This window comes from Drosophila busckii, chromosome 2L, assembly GCF_011750605.1.
Source record: "Drosophila busckii strain San Diego stock center, stock number 13000-0081.31 chromosome 2L, ASM1175060v1, whole genome shotgun sequence".
Taxonomy (NCBI): Eukaryota; Metazoa; Arthropoda; class Insecta; order Diptera; family Drosophilidae; genus Drosophila; species Drosophila busckii.
The window spans coordinates 93,190-119,728 of NC_046604.1; the positions used below are offsets into that span (position 1 = coordinate 93,190).

General features: G+C 41.2%; 2 protein-coding genes across 2 annotated transcripts; both read left to right on the forward strand.

The window, feature by feature from the left end:
* LOC108607696 (piezo-type mechanosensitive ion channel component) lies at positions 1-25,571 on the forward strand. The gene is given in 33 exon segments (XM_033294959.1): positions 1-300; positions 10,396-10,617; positions 10,691-10,955; positions 11,016-11,317; positions 11,631-11,757; positions 11,825-11,944; positions 12,009-12,135; positions 12,137-12,172; positions 13,671-13,910; positions 13,967-14,164; positions 14,227-14,786; positions 14,847-15,501; positions 15,558-16,050; positions 16,107-16,908; positions 16,971-17,128; positions 17,304-17,857; positions 17,912-18,170; positions 19,034-19,179; positions 19,314-19,604; positions 19,890-20,249; positions 20,314-20,390; positions 20,850-21,122; positions 21,380-21,415; positions 21,675-21,851; positions 22,422-22,560; positions 22,617-22,978; positions 23,034-23,174; positions 23,232-23,376; positions 23,438-24,085; positions 24,087-24,372; positions 24,435-24,960; positions 25,023-25,164; positions 25,220-25,571. Coding segments are annotated over 32 exon segments (8,913 nt in total). The 5' UTR covers positions 1-300; positions 10,396-10,553; the 3' UTR covers positions 25,424-25,571.
* LOC108607697 (TATA box-binding protein-like protein 1) lies at positions 1,423-2,543 on the forward strand. Its single transcript, XM_017998684.2, has one exon. It carries the CDS (start codon positions 1,458-1,460, stop codon positions 2,442-2,444), a length of 987 nt encoding a protein of 328 aa, XP_017854173.1. The 5' UTR covers positions 1,423-1,457; the 3' UTR covers positions 2,445-2,543.
* Positions 25,572-26,539: the final 968 nt, after the last annotated feature.

A 26,539-nucleotide genomic window follows, 5' to 3' on the forward strand; every position in this document is an offset into this window, starting at 1 on the left:
CGGTCGTGTTGTGAATTTCGCGGCTGTGTGGGTGAAAAATCGAAACAAATCGTAACAACAAAAGTTTAATAATAGCACAACGCAAAGAAGTGATTGGCCTGCACTTGGTGCACCAATGTGATTATAAAAATATCTAAATCATAATTTAAAGGCGAGTGCCAGAGTGAAAGTGTTGGTAAAGCAAACAAAATAAAAGAAAAGCAAGAAGTCAAAGCAATTTGTTGTTGCTAGAATCGGAATTGTTATTGTTGCTGCTGCTTCTTTACCTGCCGCACCGCGCACACGGCTTAGGCAAATGTGGTATGTGATATTATGATTTTTACCTACCAACTAGTTACCAAATATGCAATACATAGATTAAGTACACACAGACGGCCTTCGGTTATGCTAATTCAATAGCAACACGTAATGCTACAAAAAGTTTAAATGTATTGGAATTTGAGTATTAGTATTTTTTGCAAGAACACAGCCGGCGGGTTAGGTGCCCATTGTGTACAGTAGGTGTGAAACTCAAAGAACAACAATCGTAACAATAATAAAAAGCCGCTGTTTGTTTTACATGCTTTCGTTTTTGTGACTGTGACTACTGTTTGTATATTAGTTGTTTTTTTTTAACTGCTTACAATAGTTTATAGCACATATATGATTAGCTACCGAACATTAACACAAACACATATGCACACACTCTTTCTTCTCTCTCTCTCTCTGGTTGCGCTCTCTTTTGTTTTTGTTATTCTTTGCTTTTATTTAAATGACATGCAGCTGTTGCGCTATTTATAAATTCATTAACGCAGTTTCAGTAATTATATCACAGCATTTTATAACGCCTTTGCTTATTTACGTTTTTGTTCAGAGTCTGCCGTCTAATTGCAAATAATTACAGTTAAGTGAACATCAAACTTTCATTTGTTTACTTTGCGATAAGGCTGATAAGCACGCCGTTTTTTTTTTGTTCATCAATCAGACGACGGCGTATTTGATTTTCGTGATAAAAACTTGACCCAGTCAACTGGTGCTCCCTTTCTCTCTCTATCTCTCTCTCTGTCTGTGATTTTCGCCCATTAGTCATTGCTCAGCTCTTATGCTTATCAGCTGGAATGGGTGGAGGTGGGCGCAGTCTTAACAGCTGACAATTGGATCACGGTCAGGTGCTAGTTTATTGCTGAGGTCTTAGACACTTGAGTGTCAATTAAATTATAAACAATTTGAAAATGAATAAAGTACTTGGTCTCTAATAATTAATAAAATTATATTTATAATATTTTGTTTATATATTTGAAACAACTGTATTTAAACTTGTCTGTTCAGTTTCAGACTCTGTAAATAATTTGAGGCAATTGTCATTTTAGTGACAAACAAGAAATGATTTTTCATTCATTCATGCTCAATCTTTCAATAAATAACTACAAAGTTGCTCTCAATTTCTGTTGTTTTTTTTGTTCTATTAACAAATAATAATGTTCCCACTAAAGTCGATTAGCGCTGCTGCCACAAGCAGCAACAGCAAGGGCGTTGCTGTTGCAGTTGCCGTTAAGACTGCAGTTGCCGTTAAGACTGCAGTCGCTAAGGATAATGCCGAAGTGGACCAAGAGCTGGACATAGTCATCAATAATGTGGTCTGTTCCTTTAGCGTGGGCTGTCATCTCAATCTGCGCGAGATTGCTCTCAATGGCTTCAATGTGGAGTACAGGCGTGAGAATAGCATGCTGACTATGCGTCTACGTCGTCCGTACACCACAGCATCGATCTGGTCATCGGGTCGCATCACCTGCACCGGCTCCACATCGGAGCCGCAGGCTAAGCTTGCCGCACGCCGTTATGCCCGCTGTCTGGCCAAGCTTGGATTCCCTGTGCGCTTCCAAGCCTTTCGCATTGTCAATGTGCTGGGCACCTGCAGCATGCCCTGGCCCATACGCATTATAAACCTATCGGAGCGCCATCGCGCCAATGCCAACTATGAGCCGGAGCTGCATCCCGGTGTGACCTACAAGCTAAGCGATCCCAAGGCCACACTGAAGATCTTCTCCACAGGCAGCATAACCATAACCGCTGCAAGCGTTAACATTGTCGAGACCTCCATACAGCGCATCTATCCCGTAGTCTATGAATTTCGCAAGCTCGCGAATGAGCCGGAGCCAACAGTGCTGAAGCCTTTGGTAGCAAGCTCCACTGTTGTTACTGCTGCCAGCAGCTCCTCCGCTTCCAACAGCAGCGACAATATATGCGCCAATGCACGCCGTCGTGCCACCGAATGTTGGGCCAACAAGCTGCTCAAGCGTCCACGTGTGCAATCGCTTCCTCCATTTAGAACTGCCCATAAGGATAGCAAAAAGTCTAGACTTAGCCTCAACGTTTGCTTGAATCGAACTGTAGGGAGCTTCAACAAGAAACAAGACAAGGAAAATCTGAATAAGACTGGCCCTCGCCCCCGCTCCCACTCCTGAGGGCGCTTTTAACTGGGCCCAAACCGGCAATAGCCTTGGCTATCTCAAAAGCTATGCATTAAATATAAAATAAATATATAGCAGCTGTTAAGCTTTTTATTTAAGTGCAATATATAATTTTATTGCTAGCCAATTGTATAAACAATTTTAAGCTTTATTGCGCCTCTTTGTTTTAACTAAGTAAAAATATAAATTTTATAAATTTGTGTATGCAGTACATATGGCTAAAAGTCAATAATCTTTTGCTATAAACAATTTAACTTTCCTCGATATAAACATTTGCTTTAATTTAATACTAATTTATTTTCACATTGCTTAATTTAACACACTCTTTAATCAATGCAAACATTAGCTTAGCACTGCTGATGCCTCAACAAAAAGATTCAATGTCATTTATCAACGTTACGCCATTTGTTGTTGTAATTAGTTTCGAGCGCGCAGCTGACGTCGCTGGGCCAACAACAAAAACAAAAAACAAAATCCGTTTACACACAGTCAGCGTTAAAAGTCATTTAGCAGGCTTCATAGGCCTACAGCTGCTGCTGCTGCCGCCTCATCCTGCTGCAATTTAGTTTTCGGTTTTTGCCATTGCAATCTGTTTGCAAGTGAAATTTTTCGACTGTTTTTATTAGCGCACACAGTTGAGTTCACTAGCACAAACAAACAGTGTGGCCTAAAAATGTGCACACCCCCCACCCACCCACAACTAGGGGTGCTTGGGTGGGGTTACCGCATTTATAAAACTGCAACAGCTGCACTTATTTTTGCAGCTTGTTTTGTTGTCATTGTTTGTTGCTCGGCAATTTTGTTGCCCCTATGCTTAAAACCAGAAGAACTTAATTTTTAGAAGCTGCAAATTTGTTATAATAAATAAATATATTTCCAACTAACTTGCTTTGCAAATTCACTTTGCGTGCCTTGAACTAGTTTGCAGCTTAAAATAACTTGACTTGAGTCTTGTCATGCCTTTTTCTTATCTATGCAGCTGCACCCTTAGCTAAGCTATGTGCAGCATTTTCCTCTCGAGTCCAACTGTCCACATTTTCCTCATGCCTGCTACGGCTCAGGTAGCTGTGACCAGGCATATTGCATCCTTTATTCCAACAGCAGCTGCTATTGGTTTCCTTTTTGTTTTTCTACCTGATGCTGACTGCTCAGCCAGCCAGCAAGTTGTGTATAGCAACAAATGCTGGTTGTTTTTAGTTGCGTCATCGCTTATGGAAATCTATAGACATATATATGCTATACGTTGTATATAGTATATAAACTACATGTGTTTCAGATAAAAGCTATAAAACAATGCCGAAAATACGCTCAAGTCTGGTTTTTGTTTTATTTTCTACATGCTTCTCTACATAGAACTATTTATACTTTGCTTTGGGGTACATTAGCTATGATGTGAACTCTATAATTTCTGAAAAAAAATGTATAATATATATTACATATTTTTAATGAATTTTGTATTTATTTTGCAACAATTTATTTCAAAGTCAAGCAGCTTAGCGTATTTAATATTCAGCTTAAATACACTTAATTGTTTTATTTGGTCATTTTGCCGGCTTGCCTCAAAACTTGTTTTCTAAACTCAAATAAAATCAAACTCAAAAATGTTCTCGTCAGCTTGTTTGCTACATTTTGTTGTTGTTTTTTTACTATGACGTGGCCACGTTTTCATTTTTTAATTATTTAATTAAATAGCAAAATTTATCGCATAGACGTCGCTTTACTTATATCTAAAGTATATTGCTTGCCATTTTATTTTAGCAAAAGTTGAGCGCTTATCTGTATCCAATGTATGCGTGTGTTAATTGTTATAAAGTATATTTTTCTTTATATATATATATATAGTTGTTGCTTGAAATTGCGTTGGTGGCTGCTCGAGCATGAAACTCTGAATCTTTGCTGCGCCCGTGAGAGAATTCTGTGTATGCAAACGCCTCAATGCGTTTTGCTTTCTTCGCTGTTGCTATTGTTTATAGCTTATAGGCTATATAGGGTTGTATACTTGATCTCGTTCTGCCTGAAAAGTTGTTGCAAGTGTTCAATGACGCATTGAGGGCGCAACGCTTCGTCGCCAAACAGAAATTTGTATACAAATACAAAAAATTTGTATATATATGCTATAGCTGAAGATAATAAATTTGCAAAGAGTGTATAGTTTATAATATTTATGCTTTCAATTTAATTTTTATAAATAGACAAACATAAGTGACGCTGATTTATTACTTTACTTTTTCTATATAACAAAGTTGATTAAAGTAAATTTAACTTATATGCAATATATGATTTATTTTTATTATCAGCTGCGCTTCCTCTTCTCCTCCCCTCGCTCTTTCACTTTTACATTTGCCTGCAGATTTTTATTAGCATCTTCATTGCTTGAACTTTGTCTGGGGCGTCGCCAATTTGCAATGATATTTGCCACTTGACAAAGTAACTGCATCTCGCTCGCACACTTTAACTAACTGCTTTGGGCTGCGTATACTTAATACAGTCGCAGCTTAAAACGCGTGTCTGCAGGCCATTAATATGATATTAATTAGCACAGCTATAGACTAGCGCGCTTTGATTTTTGCTTTATGCTCCATGTAATAGTTATTGCGAAGCTTACCATAGATAGTTACTTTTAAGTGTTTTAAAACGTGTGTGGCATATAAACGAACCCAGTTGGTTCTATAAAATTATATAGCTAAAAGTTTGAAATTAATTAAACAGCTAAAGCAGCTTTAAATTCTAATAAGTTTAAGTTTATTTTGACTGCATGAAGGTGAATTTTTATTAAGTTTTATTCCAGTACTTTTTCTGTTCATGTTAACAAACTCATTCTATTTATTACTTTTGTTTTTTATGTGCTAACGACACTAAAAGCCGCTCGTAATCTGCGGGATTATTCTGCGCTTTTACACAGTTTGTGCTATATTTAGTTGGAAATATATTTAGTTGGCGCTTGCAATTGCTACTGAGCGTGAGTTTGGGGACGGCGAACATGTCACGCGTTTTGGGTTTTTAATCTACTTTGTTGCTCGCTTGACGATGACGTCATGGCCAGTAGCGCGCTCTCTGCAATGATTGTCAATGTCAATAAACGGCAACACACGCAGTTGTTGTTAACCCATTGTTAGGGGCTGGAGGGTGACGCTTGCAATGGATTTAAAAATGTGCTCAAAGCAAAGCGTAACAACTTGGCAACACGCAATGCAAGTGAAACAAGCGATAGAAAGGTGAAAGGTGCGCGGTTTTAAACTAAACATTCTTTTGAAAAAAGCGCGCAATTAAATTGCTAAATAAAACTACAGCAAGCAATGCGCTTTGCCCATGTTTTGTTGAAATTAAAATGTGAGCTTATAAAAAAGAAATTTATTAAGCTGTAAAACTATTTTTTGGTTTCAGCAGAGTTCACTTGCAGTTCAAAGCGTCACGACATGCTCCACTTACGATATCAAAGCGCAGGCTTTAATTCAATTACAAGCACATATAGATGCTAGGCGAAACGTATTGTTATGAATATAATATAAATCTTATACTGCTTGCCCCATTAATTGTCGAAGAGTTAAGGGCTGGCTGCAGCAGCTGGACAAGATGTGGGTCAGCAGCCGCAAATCGCACACATAGCTGCGTGTGTGTGTGTGTGTGTGTGCATGTAAATTTCACTGGGGAAATTAATTTTAAAGTGGTTACGCCCAAACGCTTGCTCTACAGAGAGCAAGCTAATGGTGACTACGCCTCTTACAACGGACAGCTGGAGAGACAGTTGCTCATATTGCAAGTCTCACACTTGACGCTTCAAAAGCACAGCAGAGCAAAAGCTATGGCAGCTATTTCCCTAACTTTACTTTATATTTAATGCCTAAGACGTTTATTTAAGTTTTGCAGCTAAGCTTAACTCGCTTAACTTTTTCATTTAACGCTTAATTTATTTTAGTTGCCAAACTTATTGCTTTTGCACCACTGTGCCTGCGTTTGTTATATAGTATATGCAGGTTGCACTTACTGTGCATGTTTGCTCTAAGAACATAAATTTCTAGTGGCTGCCAGTTTGGGGCTGGGGTTGGGGTCGGTGCTGGTTGTGCGGCCTGTCACAGCATATTACACATACGACATGTGTTGCGCTTTAGCTGCTGCTGCTGCTGCTGGTGTCCCCTTTCCTTGGCCACACGTAGCGCCATTGACAAACAATTTGGCTGATGCATTTGGACAAGCCCAGTGGCGAGTAGATTTTTCATGGCTTGTGCGCTCTTGCGCTGTTATTTGTATTTTAATTTGCTAAAAGTGCCACAACGCGTTGCGTTCAGCCCACGCGCGCGTAATTCTTTGCAATTACCACGCCCCAAAAGCCTCTTAAATATGACAGCCTAATAGTTGGCTCGCTGACAAATGTGCGTCCATACGCAAACCCTTCAACAAGTTCAGTGCCATAAAAATTGCTCATTCGTGTGCTAATTTCATTAAAAAACATTTTCTCTCTTTTTTGTTTTTTGTTTTTATGCACACCATCTACATATTTTTAGTTTTTATGATAAACTTGGTCAGAAGCGCTTGTAGTATTTACTTTAACGACCGCCGCAAACACGCAAGTGTCCTTTTTTTTTGAGGATTGTGTCACACTGACAGCCAACTGTCAAATGAGTGTCAAGCGTTAGACGCGCGTTTGTGGCCTATGGATTATGAGCTGACATGAAAGTAGCTCAATAGCCAAATGGGCAATGTCAACAGGTTAAGGCTAAAGAGCAACAGCCAAACGCTTTGGGGGGCAATGACAGCCAGAGCGATGGCGCTAGGTTATGAATTGGACTATAAAAATGATATCAGCTATAAAGAATGCTTGTTGCTGGCGAACATTATTATTCAATTTGTGTAAATGAATATTAGAAAACTCACACTGAGTAGAAAAAAACAAAAGTGTGCGTCTATTAATAATTTGAGTAACATTGGTAAAATACGTATGCGTAATTTTTCAACTTCTGGCAGTAAATAAAATTTCTATTTAAAATATTCAAAAAAAATGCTGAGTTTTAGCAAAAATCTAGCAATACGTATACGTAATTTTTACAACTGCAGTCTGGCTAAGCTTTATTTAAATGTTATTTACATATTTTAGCAATTAAATTAAGCAATAAATTCATCATATTTGCTACGACAACAAATCTATGCAAAGCTTTTCTATTTGCCATTGGCACCCACAACAACTAATAATAGCAGGAATTAGTATTTACACAATGTGATTAGAAACATTTGTTAATTGGCACAAGCTAAAAACTATTACAAGCAGCAACGCAACTGTGTGTGTCAAGTATACGCCACTTGGGTTGGGCGCGCTGCGTGTGAAATGCCAATGGCATTTGACTAGACATAATGTTAATGTTTGCTTTTAAATGCGGCAATAATATTAAACAATATAATGCCAAATGCAAATGTGCAAAATGCAAAAGCAATAATAAAACAAACAGACAGACAGACAGACAGTCGAGGCAAATGCAGCAGCATACTTATGTTTTATAGCAAGAACACACAATCAAAATAAACACAATCAATTGAAATTGGGTAACAGCAGCAAAAGTCGAACGAGTAGCCATTGCCAAGCTCGAATTGCTCATTGACAACATCTGTTCTATAATAATACACACACACACACACATGTAAATCTAATATAATGCATGCATATAGATAGATTTATTATAATGCCAGAAGCGTTGCGTATTAACGTAAGACACGCGTCAAGTTGGCGCTCGAAATGTTTTTTCGGCACTTTGTATTCTATGCTGGGGATGCTTCCATTGAGGGCTGTGCGTAATCAATTGGGGCCCATTGTTTTCATAAGGCAGACCAACAGTCAATGCTTGCGTATGTCTATATATGATTTAACAATAAAGACGCAACACGTGTGTGTGGCCACACCCGAATAACTCATCAATGTTTATGGCTTAACATTGTTTCAAATTTAAATTTCTGGGCATAAGTGTTTTGCAAAAAGTTTAAAAACAACTCGAATACAATTTAATTATGTTTATGATTTATAAATAAGATATGCATAGCTTTAATAACTATTCTAGTTAGTTTTAGCTCTTCTGCCTGCATCTTTAGCTATTCATAAGCCTACAAATCTTGAGAACTTATTTATTTTCATTTCAAATTCATTTTGCCTGCAAGTCCAACTGATTATCCGCCTTTGGCTAATGCACGCTTCTTCTTTTGCTAAAACTACTTACTTAGTTCTTTCTAGTTGGCAACTGTCTACCTGTTTGCCACTTTGATTATTGTTTTTTTTTCTGCTCCTTGGTTGTCTAGGCTGTCTGCTTGCTGAACATGTTCATTTATTTTAGCTTGGGGTCCATTTGCTGCCACTGTGCATTAACTTGCCACAAAGCAAGGCGCCACACAGACACATCAATGTAGCATTAGGACAACTGCTTTCCAACTAGAGCTTAACTACTTTTTCACAAGCATTTTTATTTTTGCAGCGTCTGCTGGTATTCAATTCAACTGGATTGTTTGCCAGGCACTTGAGCTTTGCCGCTTGCTTGACGACTCACCCACTCCAGCCACTTCCTTGGCGCTTTTTGCATTTTGTGGCATAATGTAAATAAATTAGCTGCATTAAAGTTTTATAACAACACAACAAACTGTATTGCGTATTATAAATTATAAATTATTGTTGTTGTTGGCTTGGGCGTCACGTAGCAGCAGCGAGCGGCAAACTGCAGTTAAAACTTTTGCTAGGTTAAGTGCTAAAACTTAAAGCGCAAGTGATTTGGCTGCGCGCTTCAAACCAAAAAGTATGAGCTTTATTTTTAAACACATTTGTTTGTATTTTTAAACGTCGACAACGTATAATGAGACTGCGCGCAATCATAGTTTATTTATTATGATTTATGATTAAGACTTGAATTCTTATAGCCCAAATGCATTGTTCAGCTTAACTTGCTTACGCTTCATAACTTTAAGCGCTTCCAACTATTTCCTGATGAGCTATTCAGTTATAGACATTAACCCAAGCACATGCAAATAATGGGCACATAATGTGCCATTGAATGTCAATTACTACATGTCCTTTGCTCTTGTCGCTGCTCCCGCTATCCGCTCATAAAATGGCGCACAATTGCGCGACTAATAGAGGCGCCTACAAGCCAAGCCCCCATCTCGACGCACACACAGACACACACACACACACAAAGTGTAAAAGCGGAAAGGAAAATTGAAACTAACCCAACCCAATTTGGAATGGCGTGCGACGTTGTCGTCCATGTCTGACTGCTGACTACTGTTTTCTTTTTGCTTTCTATGTATGCGTGTGTGTAGTTGGCCGACACGCCCACATTCTGTGTGTGTGTGTGTGTGTGTTTGGCGTGCCCAACTCTTGACTGTCAAAAGCAGTTGGTTTGGCTTTGTTGCTGTTTAGTTTGTTGGTTTCGCTGTTCTGGTTGTAATTAAAAGTAAGTTTATAACTCAAAAGATTAAAAAGTGCTTTAAAGATTCGAAAACAGAATGAGGTTAACTTGAGTAAAAGTACAGTAAACGCTAGCAAGATAGAACTTAAAACTGAAGACAAAGGCTTTGAAATTTCGAAAGCTTCGTCGCATTAAAATTAGCCACAAGTCTATAATTGTTAACTTGAGCAAAATTGTTAACTACAAATAGCCACTTTACTTTATTTTGTAAATGAGTTTTCGTTGCGCTTTAAATTATGAAATTTAGCGCATGTTGCAAGCGTAAAACAAACGGAAGAATGCATTGATAGCAGTAAAGTTGCACTTTCAAAGCTTCTGCCTCTTCCTCATCATGCTGCCGCCTGTTGCCATTAAACGTGACAAGCTCTGACAGCAGCCCACAAAACACGCCCACTTTAGGTACGAGGCGTGGGCGTGTGCAGTGACATTATGGCCTCTCCCATTGAGTCGCTTATCTAATATAATTTCTAATTTATTTCTTACTTTTTTCTTTGCTGTTTTTGCAGCTGCGTTGCACTGTCTGCTCGCACAGTGGTGGCCAACGAATTGGAATCGGTACTGGAATTACACGCGGGCACGCAAATTTTATGAATGCAGCGAAACGGCGCAAGTTGGGGCATAGGATTAGCCGCATAATAAACACACACACGCGCAAAACGTAAACATGGCCTTCAGCTATGCTTGCCTCATGCTGCAGCGCGCTGTGGTGCCAGCGGTGCTGGTGCTGGGTAAGTGACGCCAACTCAACTCAACTCTCTGTTTAAGTAAATCAAACTTACTTTATGCTTGTTATTGTTGCAGCTTCGCTTATGCGTCCAGTGGGCATCTCGTTTGTGTACCTGCTCATGTTCTTCATGTCGCCGTTTATACCGCTGGCCACGCGTCGCAACTTCAAGGGCTCCGTGACGGCATTTTTTATCATTCTGCTGGCGCTGAGCACGCTCGTCCTGCTGGGACACATAGCACTGCAAGTGCTCGCCCTCACCACCACACTGCCCATTTACAAATGCTCCTTTGCCGAGCGACTGCTGCGGCACATTGGCTTCATCAGCTTTATTGATCTAAGGTATGTATAGAAAAACGATTTAAAGCTTTTGCTAAACGACTAACTGGGCTTTGCTTACAGGCCATTAGCCATCATTGAATGGCTGGCACCGGAAGTTCTAGTGCTTGTCACCTCATTGAGCTCCTATCTGTCCGTCAAGCGACTGGCCACCCAAACCATTAACGCCGAGCAGCTGGAGAACGGCGAGTTGCCGGAGACGCAGACGCAGCAAGCGGAGCAAGCGGCAGTCACCGATGCCAATGGCAGCCAGGATGTGCCACAAGCAACGGCCACAACCCCCTTGCAGCAACAACAGCAGCAGCTGCGCAAGCGCGTCTCCATGATCAGCCAGCACATACACTTTGAGGGTCTGATCAAGATATGTATGTGGCAACTTTAGATTATAAACATGCAGTTTAATGTTAGTCTCAGTTATTCAACTAAATGCGGCTCAATATATTAAATTTTTATAAAATTGAGTTTAAAGATTGTAAATCATGTAATTGTTTTTTTGTTTCAACTATATTTATTATTATTATTATATCTTTAACAACTGTTTGCAATTTATTTAATGCTCTGTTATCTTTGCAATTGCAATATATTTCCACTGTCTGTCTATCTAGCATACACTATATACACTATATAGTAAACTAATTAATTTTCAATCTTTGTTTTGTTTTGTTCGTTTCGTTGCAGCGCCGCTTTTCTGCCTGGCCACACTGTTCTTTGCCGCCGCACTGCGTCCGTCTGTGCCGGGTGGCTTTTATTTTCTCATTTTTCTGCTCGCTGGCACTTACTGGGCAACCTGCCAGACACTACAACGGTGCGTGACCTGCTCCATCAGCTTAGCTCGTCTCTCGTTTCTAATATTGTATTTCTTATGTTTGCAGTGGCTTTGCGCTGCTCTTGCGCTGCGTTATGGTTGTCCTTGTGCTGCACTCGCTCTGCCTGGTCTCGTATCAGACGCCCTGGATGCAGAGCCATCTCAATCACACCAGCCTGACGGCGCGGTAAGCTGCTTAGTTAGTTAGTTGGTTCGCCTAGGCAAACTGTCTTACATTATTCACTTGACAGCTTGATTGGACTGGAGCCGCTCATTGAGTCCTATTGCTCGCCGGATATACGTGTGCTCCTTTACAATAATACGCTGACGCTGGACTCCTACTTGAATCCCTTCGCCTTGTTCTTTGCCTACTTTGCCGCTCGCGCTGACCACCAAGCACTTAATCAAGCCGCGGGTAAGTCTTAGCAAGCTGCATGCAAACCACGCGGCGCTTGCTCACACATTTGGTTTAGTGCAACTAACACGAATCTTGGATTTAAAATGAATCTTCTGCTCTTCTTCTGCTGCTCTTCTCATACATATTTGGACTAAACACTTATACTTAACACGCTGCACACTAAAATTTAAACACTTGACATATCCTAAACACTTGACTATCAAATACAAATGCACTGCATAGCTGGAGCCGAAGCCTGCCACTGCCTTTGGACAGCAGCTAGAGTGCAACAGCAGCAGCAGCAGCAACAACACCAACAACAGAATCAATCGACAGCTATCACTGCTCACCTCACACGCAGGCAGAGGCGCTGGCGTTGGCAGCGCTGTCAGTCGCAAGGAGAATGCACTAAGCGGCGGCGTAAGCGCCACTGTAAGCCGAACGCAGCGTTTGAGTGTAAGCGAGAGAGCGGGCGCGAGAGAGAGCGAGTCTGTGTGTGTGTGTATGTGTGGGAGCTCAAGAGAGTGCCTGCGAGTGATTGAGTGTGTGTGTGTGTGTGTGAAGCTTTTTAGACAGCAGAATGAAGAAGCAAAAACAAAATGTTAGTTCATAACTAACTGCAGCTTAGAGTGGTCAGTATTTTTTTTTAAGGGCTGACAAGCTAAAATTTAAAAATATTTAAAGCAAAGAGTAAACTATGACGTACGAAACCTTTTCAAATTGTGTATTTTAGCAGCACTAACCAAATTTAGTTGAATATGCTGTACATTTGTACAGAGCCTAATTTTAAATGTTTCTATATATTTGTTTAGCAATTAAGTTAATACTTTAACAAAAAAGCGTATCTGTATTTTTTAACCACAAGCTCAAGCAGCTTAGCTTTAGTTTAATTGCCTTTATGTTTACTTTTTTTTGCCTACTCTCTTTTGTGTTGTTTTCTGTTGTTTTGATTTTTGTTTATGCTCTTTCAAACTGTATTTTATTACTTCTGCTTTAGGTAACATTACGCCGTGAACAGCGTGCAACGTTAAATGAACCGACTGAGACAACGCCTGTACGTAAACTAACTCCAAAAGAAAAAAACTTCACCAACAAATCGTTATTTTCCCAACTAATTGTTGCTAATCATTAGTGCTATAGTTAACAAACATATTTTCAAAAACTATCTACTAGTTGTCTAACTTCTATCTATATAAATTGCTTATGTTTTGTAACCTGTACTCTCGTCTTTGTCTAACAAACGCTAGTTACTAATATATATAATTTCTAGTATTTTAACATATACAAACATCTAACATTTGCAGTTTGTAAGTCTGTGTGTGTATGTGTGCGTGCGTGTGCGTGTCTGGGCTAAAACTTGTAACACATACTGTATATATATCGACACCAAATTAGCTGGTTTAGTAAGTAGACACTGTAGCTTTGACCCCCTACTGCTTGCCATGTCTGTATTAATTGCAATTGCTAATTGCTCAACAAGGCTTGAAATTAATGCTCTCTTGGTCTGCTTCCTTAGCTGGTGCGCCAGAGCACGCGCAAGACGCGTCAGACGGCAGCGCTGGAGTCCACAGCTGGAGCTGGAGCTGCAGCGGCGAGCGGCTCACGTGGCAATGACATACAGCTGGATACGCTGGAGCAGCGTTCGGAGCATGAGAACACCACCACTTCCATATTGGATCAAATTTCCTATGGCTTTGTCAGCGTGGGTGGCTTTATCTATCAGAACAGCTATATATTTACGAATATACTGATGATGGTGCGTATACTTAATAAATGGCGTATAACTGGCTTACATATATATTTTTGTTGTAGGCCTGGTCCATTGTCTATCATAGCTGGCTAACCTTTGTGCTGCTGCTGTGGGCCAATGTGCTCTGGATGATTCCCAATCAGCGCAAGGCCATGATGCGCTCCAGTCCGTTTATAGTAATTTATGCAGAGCTGCTGCTTGTGGCGCAATATATTTATGGCATGGATTTAAACAACGATGAGCTGCCCACTAAGGTTTCTGTAAGTGTTTCTGCAATCGCGCATCACTCTTATAAAACTAAAACTGGAAACTTCTCTTGCAGACCGCCGGCATTAATCTGCAACAAATTGGCTTTGACCGTCCCATTGAGAATCATATGCGTCCGTGTGTGCCGCTGCTGGTTAAGACCGCCTTTGTGCTCATGTTCTGGGTCACCTCGCGTCAGTTCTTCAAGGAGAAACGCGATCGCCGCAGAGACAGCACCTTGGCGGACATTATAGCGCCACTGCAGATAACTGTGGGCTCGGCTGGCTCAAGCTACCTCATCAATGATGGCAAGAAGACATCAAAGTTCCTAAAGAAGGCCGGCGATGTGATAAAGAATCTGCTGGTGCGCCTATGGATATGGCTGCTGGTCTTGGTTATATTCCTGTGCGCCATAACGGGCGAGGATATGACAGGTTTTCGCATTTGCTATATGGCCTTGTTCCTATTCTTCTTGCTGGTCTTTCAATCGTCGTCCAAGGCGTGGGTTAAGATTATGTACGGCTTCTGGCTGTTTCTAATCTTTTACGCCATGTCCATATTGATATTGATCTATACATATCAATTTGATAAATTCGATAGCTATTGGAAAATCTATCTCAATGTATCGGAGACGCTGTAAGTTAAGCTAAGCTAGCAAATTGAATTGTTTATTAATTATTCATAACTGTATTGCAGTCAAGCTGACATTGGACTGAAGCGCTACAAGACTAAGGATCTGTTTCTGCATTTGGTTTCGCCCACAATTATTGTCATTTTAACTGTTATACAAGTGCATTATTTCCACAAACGCTTCATTGCCTCGCTGCAGCAGCAACAGCCAACGACAGCAGCTGTCCAGCCACAACAGAAGCGCACCGATGCTGCCGCCTTGGAGTTGCCGCCAGCGTCGAGTGGCAAGCGTCGCGGCAGCGCCAGCTCGCTGCGTCGTTCCGTTGGACCCACGGCTGAGGCTACTGGCGCCGCTGCTGCTGCTGGCACCACCAACACCACAGACTTTGAGACCTCAGTGCGTGATCTGGTGCGCATATCATTTCGCAAAATCAAAAACAAATCCGAATACATATTCAAACGTTTCAAAACTGTCTTCTGGCGCTTCCTCGAGCTGCATATCATGAAGGCGGTCTACATCGCCGCATTTGTCTGCAGCGTCAGCGAAGTTTGCGTGCTCCACATTCTCTTTGTGGGCTTCTGTGTGCTTGGCGCCACCTCGCGCAGAGCCGTGCAAGTTGTCATCAGTCGCCTCATTTCGTTTATTGTTACAATTATAGTGCTGTCCAAGATGATCTATCAGATTGAGTACTTGGATCATTCGCGCTACAGCGTCAGCTGCGTAAGTAGCTCAAATTATGTTGAAGTTGCACACATTAAATTTTATTTCTTATGCAGTCTGAGAATCGCACAGCCAACAATGCCGAGTGGGTGGGTCTGAACAAGGCCGACAAGCTGGCGGGCGGTTTGATGAGTCTGCTGCGCACCTATATCATCTACATGGTCATTGTCACCATGCATGCCGTCATCTCATTGCGTCAGCTGCAAATGCGCGTCAAGATAGGCGAGAATATAAACAATCAGCCCAAGTTGCTCTTCCAGCATGTGACACGCGCCGATGCTGAGAAGGATCTGGTTGGTTTGATCAAGTATTTGCTTAACTTTGGCTTCTATAAGTTTGGCATTGAGATAGCGCTGATAGCCTTAGTCTCCACTATAACCTATCGTCAGGATATTGTGGCAGTCGTTTATGCCTTGTGGCTGGTGGTGCTGCTGCTGCTGAAGCGTTCGCAGTGCGCCAAGATTTGGGGCATCTTTCAGAGTTTCTTTGCCATTTCCATACTGGTGCAGTATATAGTGCTGGTGGGTTTGCCTCCCAGCTGGTGTGTGGGTAAGTTGCTGGCAACAGTTCTAAGACTTTCTTTAACTTTGCGCTTTTGCTTGCAGTTTATCCTTGGGATGCGGGCGAAATGGGTCAGAGCATACAGCGCTGGACTATGCTGCCGGGTTCGCTGCATTACAATCATGTGCCCAAGCTAATCTTTGATTTCATTGTGCTCATCATACTCAATCGCCAGAAGAGCATTTTCTGCATTGAGGCGCGCTATGCCACCAACGATGATTATCCTGGTGGCAGCAATCGCAGCGTTGTCAACGACATTGCGCAGCTCGGACGCGTTCCCTTCGACAATCCCACGCATGATTTCTGCTCCTACATACGCAACTATTCGGATATACTTAAGAACGGCGTGCTCTGCGGCTTCTATTGGTTCACTCTGGCTGTCGTCTTCCTCGCCGGCACTAATATCGCCGATCTGTTAGCTTTGGGTTATCTGATAGGCGCCTTTGTGTTTTTGTGGCAGGGCTCGGACTTTTATCTGCGTCCCATTAAGCTCATCATCAGTCGCTGGAAGTGGCTGCTGGCCTTCAATGTGGCCAACATACTCATCAAGACAAGCTTCCAGATGGCGGGCTGCCTGTTCATGACAACACTAACCACACATTGCTGCTGGCTGGTCCATATGCTGGGCATCACCTGCAGCAGCACTGTGTTCAAAGAGTCGCTGCACATAACGGAGGAGATACCAGAGCTGGACGCCACGGGCTGTCCCAAGATATCGCATCACGTAGTGCTGTTGTGGGATGCCATTTGCTTTGCCTTCATCATCTTTCAGCTGCGCATCTTTAAGTCGCATTACTTCTGTCACATTATCACAGACACCAAGGCCAACAATATTCTTGCCTCCAGGTGCGTTTCATCCTCAATCTGTTTACATAATTATAAATTTAATATTCAATTGCTGTCTACAGAGGCGCCGACATTATAGAGAGCTTGCGTCAAAAGCAAATTGCGCATCGTCATGATCATGAGAAGCAAGTGCTGCACAAGATTAAGCGCAAGATGGAGCGCATACGTGCCACACAGCAAAAGATGCTGCGTCCCTTGGATAAGCAAACGCATTTCGATGGTAAGTTGTGCAGTTTTAAGTTGCATTTGGTTTAGCAAATTTTAGTCGCGTTGCAATTTGCACACAAACTTTTTGCATTTTGTGCTGTGGCAATTGCCGTGTAAATTTAAAAATTCAAAAACTTAAACGCGCGTGTGTTTTGTGTAAATATAAAATATTAATTGAATGCCAAAAGGACGACGCACGCCACTGGAGCGTAGCCAAAGCGAAATTGCTCTAGCACCGCTGGCACATCAGAGCAGCTTCGTCTCCTGTCAGGGCTCTGGCTATCAGACGCCCGATGAGCCCAGCACGCACTCGCAGTCGAGCTCGGGCACTTCGACGCCAGCGCATGCTTCATTGTTGAGCAACAGCAGCAGCGACAGCAGCGTGGATAGCGCCGATGCTGCAGTGATTATAGAGCCAGAGATTAATATAATGTTTAGTGATGAGCAGCAGGCGGCAACGCCCAGCACCGAGGCGCTGTCTGCTTTGCTTACCGAGGGCTTCTTGGAGCCCAAGCGCATTTCTTTAGGTCTAGCGCCGTCGGAGCAAAGCGGCTGCAGCAATATGCGCGGCTTGATGCCGCCTTTGGCGGACTATGCGCAAGCTATGGCTTCTAGTGCGGGCAACTCAGTGAATCTTACGCCCAATCTGCGACGTGGCCATCGACGACAGTCCTCCACCAATGCAGCTGTATCCTGGAACGAAACTGTCTCGATTAAACGCACGCCACTCAAGCAATCTATGGTAAACACAGCTGCAGTTGCTTGCAAAGTTCCAGCACTGATTAAATTATTGCAGTCAGTGCAGCCGACGGAGGAGGAGCAGGTTACCATGCGTCGCCAGCGCTTGCATCGGCGTCATCAAAGCGTAGGCAATGCCAACTATTCTTCAGAGGATTCGCACGAGCAGCGCACGAGCATCAATCTGAGCGGCGCTAGGGATGAGCAAGCGCTACGCTCGGCGCAGCGTCCACATAGCTGGGGACCTGTCGGTACGGTCTACTATATGGAGTCGCTGATGTGCGCCTTTTATGAACCCGCTTTGCTGCATGGACCATGTATTGGATGAATCTTATTAATCTATAATTGCTAACAACTATTTTCTATATTCTGTATCATGTTATACTGAAGCTGAAACTTTGTATAAAGATTTTGATTCTATGTGCGTGCCAACTCAATAAAAAGACTGTTTTTGAGGCACTGTATAACAGTTGCAGCCAATAAACGTTTGCCATGTAAATAACACTTTAGAGGTCTTTACTTCTCTTTACTTTACTTGTCTGTACTCTATATAAAAAGCCAAAAGCTTTTGGGCCCACAATATACAAGTGTAAATATCTATTAAAAGTATAATTATTTTATTAAATCCATATTCAATTTTGGACTACTCTTTTATTAATGGCTGCAGTGTGTGTGCCACAAAGAATGTTTGCTTTACTTCATAATAAAACACAAAATGCCTTTGAATTTATTAATCCTAAAGCCAAAACTTTAAACTCTACTCGGCGTGCCGACGTACGCAATTTATTCTATGATTTAATGCAATTTATCTAAGCTTACTTTCTTTTTAACTTGACGCTTTCTTTTTTGGTAATTTATAATTGTGTATACGTTTTCTGAATTATTTGATTTATTATTTTATAGAACATGGTTATCCACTTCCTGCACCAACAATACGCAGAAGGAAGGAAATTAAATTGCATCCACATGGTAAATTTTTTAAGTTTTTATTTCAATCGAACAATATGAAACTTTTGTATATATACTTATGTTTGAAAAGCTGCATGTATGTTGGCTGTTAATGTTGCTCTATATCTCTATAACTATTAGCCCTAATAAATATATAAACTCTAAATGTTGTCTTAGTTTAGCTTTAAGCAGCACCTAAATGCCTAACTAATATATAATATATATGCTATAGCTACACGTGCTGGCGACTACTATATGTTTGAGGAAATGGATGACAAGTTCGAGCTGGACTTAATACACGATGAAATAGACTTTCTGGAGGAGGAAAACATTACAGAGAGTGAGATGAAGATGCAGCGTCGCAAAACTTTATACGATGTAAGTTTCACTTAAGAATTAACTAACTAAAGTGCGGCATCGGATATAACCACATTGCATGTCTACTAAATTAACCCCTACAATATAAAAACTCCCATACATAACACTCAAAACAAAACAAAAAACATGTAAAGGTTTGGAAGGATCTAAATGATGCCGAATATCGTCGTCACTTTTATATGCGTGAGCGTTCCTATGCCTCAGAGCCAGGCTCACGCTTTGCGCTTAAGCTGGATGCGGATAAGGATGCCAAGGATGTGGAGCTGCAGCATGCGCATGCCAGCATTGATGCTGATCACGACGATGATGACGATACCATTGAGTGCGACATTGGTGTGCGCACCTCAACGTACTCCGAGCCGCTTGACTTTGGTCGACGCAGCCAAACGCTGCTCGATGAGTCCGATGCTGAGCTCGATGCAGTTGTGAGTTGGCAGCTAAAGCAACAGAAATTATTTAATTGGCGCATCCCATATAAACATAATATATATATATATATATATATATCTGCAATATTTTTGTTCAACTTTGTACACAATTGTTTTTAAAAGCGCTGCAAAAGTGTCAGACAACAAACAAACGGCGCACTCACCTTTTATATATATAACTGTTGTATATAGCTTTGCTGTTTAATTGTAATTCCCAACTTGCTGTTTTTTTTTTTTTGCTATTTGAATTGTTTTATTTATAAAATGTTACTTGTTCTGCAGAAATCAAAGGATGCGCCTGCAGATTTCCCCTCGACCAGCAAGGGTGTGTCCAAGGAGCGCGATGCAGCCAGCAGCAGTCCCAGACCCACAAAGGATGTAGCAGATACGCCAGCAATCGCCTCCATACTCAGCACAGCGCCCAGAGAAGCAACTTCGAAGGAAACTTCGGATAGCAAATCGAAAATGGAGCCTGACAGCGGCGATGTCACAGCCAAGGACTCGGATGAGGACTTTGATACGAATCCCATTATAAGGCTGCTGGAAGGCTTTCTGGTGACATTGACCATACGCCTCAATCGCTTTTCGCGCAATTATCGCTTTGTCAATCGCATACTGGCAGGCGAGAAGAAGACTCTAAAGGTTAGTGCTTAAACAATTCATTAAAAGCTGCAATTTATTTATGTTTATGCGTTTTTATTTGCAGGAGTCTAGCTCGCTGAATCGCTTGGGCTTGAGCAGCGCGGCGGCCATGTTTCATTTTCTGAAATCGAATCTCGAGAGGTATTTAGTGAGCCTCGCTCCTTGGAGTGTGCGCTGCTTGCGTTTCTACAAACAAATTAGCTATAAACAAAGATGTCCCTGCAAGGCATGAGATATATATAAAGCTGAGCTTGCATGGGCATTTCAGACTGCGGCTCTTACCGTAGATAGCTTTACATACTTGTTGGGTTAAATTCTTGCGAGACGTTGATGCGTTTCTAACTTTTTTTTTTTTTTTAAGTGTAGCTAAGTTTTTTGAATTTTGTTTAAGTTTGAAAGTTTGTTAACTTGTTTGCCTGGCGCAACGTACTTTATTTTATTTTATTTTTTTCTCTTTTCTCTTTTTTTTATTTGCATATGTTAACTTTTGTGTTACGTGTGTGTTTGAAACTGTGTACCTGCTTCCGTCGATATCCAAACAACATCTCTGCCTCATCTCACCTCATCGTGCGATATATAATTCAATTTAATTGTGAACAGTGATGAAAATGGCGTTGCGCCCATTACCTCATCCACACCGCGCCGCTCACAGGTGGCCACCAACACCACACCAACAGCTATGCAAACATCAGCTACAACAACAACTACAGACAATGAACACTTCAGTACACCACTAAACAACAACACAAATACCACAACCACACCACTATCACCAATAGAACCACCAGCAACCACCAGTACGCCACAACAATCACACGCTGTCGACGACATCATTGATATACCCGTAGATACCGTTGATGCTGCAATCTCTAGGTAAAATAATATAAGCATCTGACCCATAAGACAGCAAGTCCAAGTCCCAAATTGAAGTTACCATCTCTAGCTATGTCTTAGCTTATTATGTTGCGCTTTCTATTTGTGTGTCGCCCCAAAATAATTGTCAAATTAATTTATAATTTTTTCAAACTTAAACTAATTGATAAAGCAAAACCCTTTCCTAACTAATTTATTTTTTCTTACATTTTACATTATGATGCGCGCATTTTGATCATCTGAATTTTTGTTTTTAGAAAACAATCAATCAGTTCATCGCCGCCAATCAAAGGGTAAGTAGTAAACTCATAATATATTTGATCATCCAAAATGGCTTTAATATTAACAGTGAAAAACAAGAAATTTCTTAACTGTGTGTGCCAAAAACTCTGTCATCAGCTACTACTATTTGATAGATACTACTAATTTCCAAGTGGTGTACAGCAACTACTACTATTCTTGCTACTGCTACTATTTTACTACTCTCACTTGCATATACAACACACATACACATGCAAAATTTGTACATTATTGCATTTATTGTCTATATAGCCGCAAATCGGATTGTGGCCTGCCTGAAATACGCATTAAAGCGCCATCTATTGAGCGCGCGGGGCAACAACAGCACACGCCACTGCATCAGCAGCAACATTCTCATCATCAGAAGCAGCCGAGCATTGGCTCCGCTTCACTACTCAGCAAACATTGGTCCTACGAGCATGTGGACAGGTATTGAACCGACCACTAAAGACACACGCGCACACAACTAAACACACACACACACACACACACACACTGTATAAATACTCATGCAATTAGTGCTGTTGCTGTTGTGCGTATTGATAAATGTTTTTGAGAAATTATCGCGTCACCAAACTCATTATAACTCTCTCTTAATTCTATGTCTAGCTCATGCTGTCTCTCTCTCTAACACTCTAACTCTATCTCTATCTATGTAACTGTGGCTGTCGTTAATTAATTAATGTTTAACATCATTTTGTATATTTGCTGCTTTTGATTTAAGTCCTTGCCAAGTGCGTGCCTTGTGCGTTCTATGCTCGTATGTATGTAATTGTTGTTTGGCTTGCCGTTCCTCACTTTTGAGTTTAGACACCCATCCAAGACACACACACCAAACACCCAAACACCCATACACACGCATTTAGTGTAGCATGCAGCGCACACTTACCCCAAATACTTCAAAAATCAGCACTGGGCATGACAATTGCTAGTCGCTAGACTCCAAACAATTAAATTGTTTACTTGACTCTAATCTTTTGTTGTTGTCGCCGCTTGCAGCGCTGGAGAATTCAATCTGGAGGAGGAAAACTTTGCACAACGCGATCATCATATCATAGTGGAAGTGCTTATCTCCAGCTGGTATGCGCTGTTGGCCAACACCGATCTAATATGCTATATAGTCGTGTTTATTAATCAGGCAAGCAAGCAATCAAAACATTAGTATTGCATTTAATTTAATTACTTTATTAACAGGTGGTTAATGCCAGTCTCATTTCGCTGCCACTGCCTTTGATGGTCTTCCTTTGGGGCACGCTGTCACTGCCGCGTCCCACTAAAACCTTTTGGGTTACGCTTATTGCCTACACGCAGGCCATTGTGCTGATCAAGTGCATCTTTCAGTTTAAGCTTATATGGGCCACCTATACACTGTCTCCGCATCAGCCGCTTACGCCTGCAAAGATCTTTGGCGTACAGATGAAAACACATTATGCTGTCTACGATTTGATTTTGTTATTGGTGTTGTTCCTGCATCGCTATCTGCTGAAGTCTCAGGGACTGTGGAAATCCGGCTATAAGGATGTAGATCAGCAGTTTGCCAAGCCCACAGCCAGCATGTAAGCATGGATTAAGCTATTTAAATGAAATGCAACTAAAGTTATCTTTTTGCAGTGATGAGCGTGAGGATAGCGACAATTTGTCACAGCCAGACTCGCGACAGCTGAACGATGAACAGAAGCTAAGTCTGCAGGTTAGCCAAGTATCGCTGCCAGGCTCGCCCGAGTACAGCAAGTCAGCCATTAATCAATTGGAGTAAGTAGCTGCTACTAACAATTTGCCAGTACGTCCATTTAACGTTTCCATTTGCAGACGCACCAAGTACACCTCATCGCTGCACAAATTCTTCTTTAGTTTGGTGCACAAGTCACGTCTGGCTACGGATGTGTATGCGCTGATGTTTCTCTGCGATTTCATCAACTTCTTTGTGCTGCTCTTTGGCTTTACAGCATTTGGCGTAAGTTGCCAAGCACTAACTTTAATGCAACTAGCTTAACTCTTGGCTTTTGACTTTGCAGACACAACAAGCGGAGAGCGATGGCGGCGTACAAACTTATTTACTGGAGAACAAAGTGCCCGTGCCTTTTCTTATAATGCTGCTGGTGCAGTTTCTGCTGATTGTCATTGATCGCGCGCTTTATCTGCGCAAGGCGCTGGTCAACAAGATCATCTTTCATTTCTTCTCGGTTATTGGCATACATATCTGGATGTTCTTTGTTGTGCCCGCCGTAACGGAGCGCACTTTCAATTCTCTAGCACCGCCGATTATATTCTATGTTATCAAATGCTTCTATATGCTGCTGAGCTCGTATCAGATCAAGTCGGGCTATCCCAAGCGCATTTTGGGCAACTTCTTCACCAAGGGCTTCTCCATGGTCAATATGATTGCTTTCAAGGTTTATATGCAAATACCGTTCCTCTACGAGCTGCGCACCATACTCGACTGGGTGTGCATTGACAGCACCATGACCATCTTCGATTGGCTCAAAATGGAGGACATCTTCTCAAACATTTATCTCATACGCTGCACGCGTCAATCCGAAACGGACTTCCCAGCCATGCGTGCGCAGAAGAAGGCATCGCTATCGAAACTTATTATGGGCGGCACCGTGGTGCTCTTGATTGTCATTTGCATCTGGGGACCGCTGTGTCTATTTGCGCTGGGCAAGTGCTGTGGGCACCTCCAATGTGCCCTATCAGGTGTCGCTCTCCATACGCATTGGACCCTACGATCCCATCTATACCACCAACAATTATGACAGCATCAAGAACATCGACGCCAATATGTATGGACAAATGACTAGATCGTTTTACAAAAACAAAACGGCCCTTACCTTCATAGCGGGTTATGATGCCACCGATGTGGCAGCAGTTAAGCTGGCGGGTAATTCGCCCTCGCTATGGAACATAGCGCCGCCCGATAAACAGCGGCTAACCAACGATCTAAGAAACAGTAAGCGTACAGCTAGCATATGTTATTTCAATTGTAATTATAAATTTCATTTACTTTTGCAGATCATACGCTCATAGCGCGCTTTTCGTATTCGCTTACGCGCAAGGCGCCTGCCAAGGGCCTGAAGGAAAACGTAGGCGACGAGCACATTATTAGCCTGGACGAAACCTTTGAGGGCCGCACTGCCTTAATAAACATGCTAAATGAAACGCATGACTTGGAGGCCATTGCGAATGGCACAAGCCCAATCAATGGCACTGCCCCTAGCACTGGCAATAGCACCAATGAGGTGGTTGTCGTGCTGCCACACATGATACCCAAGTTCATCAAGGTGCTTAACTCTGGTGATGCGGCTGTCGTCACTGTGCTCAGCGGCAAGGAGCAGGAGTATCGACCGCTGATTATCAAACTGCATCGCGATAATGAGACCAATGGCTTGTGGTGGGAAATACGCGACTTTTGCGCGGATAATTTCTACAATACAACGCTTAAGGATCTGGCCTATAGCGACTGCAGCTCGGGCATTGTTATGTATACGTTCAATGACAAGAAGTTCCCTTCGACGTTTAGTTTTCTTACCGCTGGCGGGTGCGTATATAACTGACCCACTGTTTACAGTTTGTGCTTTAACATTTCGTTTTATCCTGCAGCATTATTGGTCTCTACACTACGTTTGTTTTATTGGCCTCGCGCTTTATGAAATCTTTCATTGGTGGCCAAAATCGCAAAATTATGTTTGAGGATCTGCCCTATGTGGATAGAGTGCTGCAATTATGCCTGGACATTTATCTGGTGAGTGGCATGGCTTAAACTAATTGAAGCGTATTTAAAAATGACTTATTTGCAGGTGCGTGAGGCTTTGGAGTTTGCGCTGGAGGAAGATCTATTTGCCAAGCTGCTGTTCCTGTATCGTTCACCGGAAACGCTTATCAAATGGACGCGCCCCAAGGAGGAGTATTTGGACGATGATGGCGACACTGATTCCATCCCAAGTCGCATGAGCGTGCGCCGACCAGAGCAGCTGCAACATCAGCATCCACATCAACAATAGCATAGGACTAATCAAAATATTTGAATTTGATTTAACGTATTTAGTACGTTTATTGTGTTAACGTAGGTTTCATAGTCTTTTTTGAAATTTTTTACAACTAGTTAGAGCAAGAACAAACATACATATATATACATACATCACACAATTAATACTTACATATTTGTATATTTTGAGTTTGAGTTTAGTTTTTACGTACTGCCGAACAAATATTGCAAATCAACTATTTTGTGCGTGTTCTAAATACATATATACATTATGTAGGAACTATAACTTAAATTAAGTCAAAAGTTAGTAAGCGAAAAGATGTTGTTGTTTGTTAGTTAAAACATGAATTAAATTAGCTAATTGTAATTGCCTAGACGACATCGATCATTTACCTAAGTTAATTGTTAAGTATGTAAACTCTCTTTCTCTCTCTTTTATAGAGAGCGGAGTCATATTCAGGGATTTTTAGCATTTTACAAATACCTAAATGTAAATCTAACAAACTAACCTATATGATTGTATAAGTAAAAGTAAATGTATGTGTAAATGCATTCAATTGATTTAAGTTTGTAACGCGCGTAATACATAAACTGTAAATGTTTTATATTTATACAAGCCTTATTAACGTACTAACGTATTAACGTACATAATAATAACAATAAATGCAATTCATGTCCTGTGCGCAAGCTTCAAATTGAATCTAAACATAGCATATATAACGTAACGGATATATATATATATTTTTATACATACATTATGTTGCAAGAAATGAATTGATATTATGTAAACTATATGTTGAAGACTTTGTTATCAAGAATTTTTGTAAACCATACATACATATGTACAGCGTTGAATTTATTTATAGGCATATCACATTGACATATGTATTTTTGTAAAACGTATATATCGAATGCAAATCTTGTTTTTGTTCATATCAAAATTTCAAATCAAATCAAATCAAATTGCTTGCAATTGTTTAATTCAAATGCCAGCTACTAAGTAAATCTCGAATAGGCAATCTCCAATTAGCATTAAACAAAACACACATAAAAATTTTACATGCTTTTTTCTACGATTATACCTGTATTTGAAAATAAATTCGTATATGTTGTCAATAAATAAATCGAACTA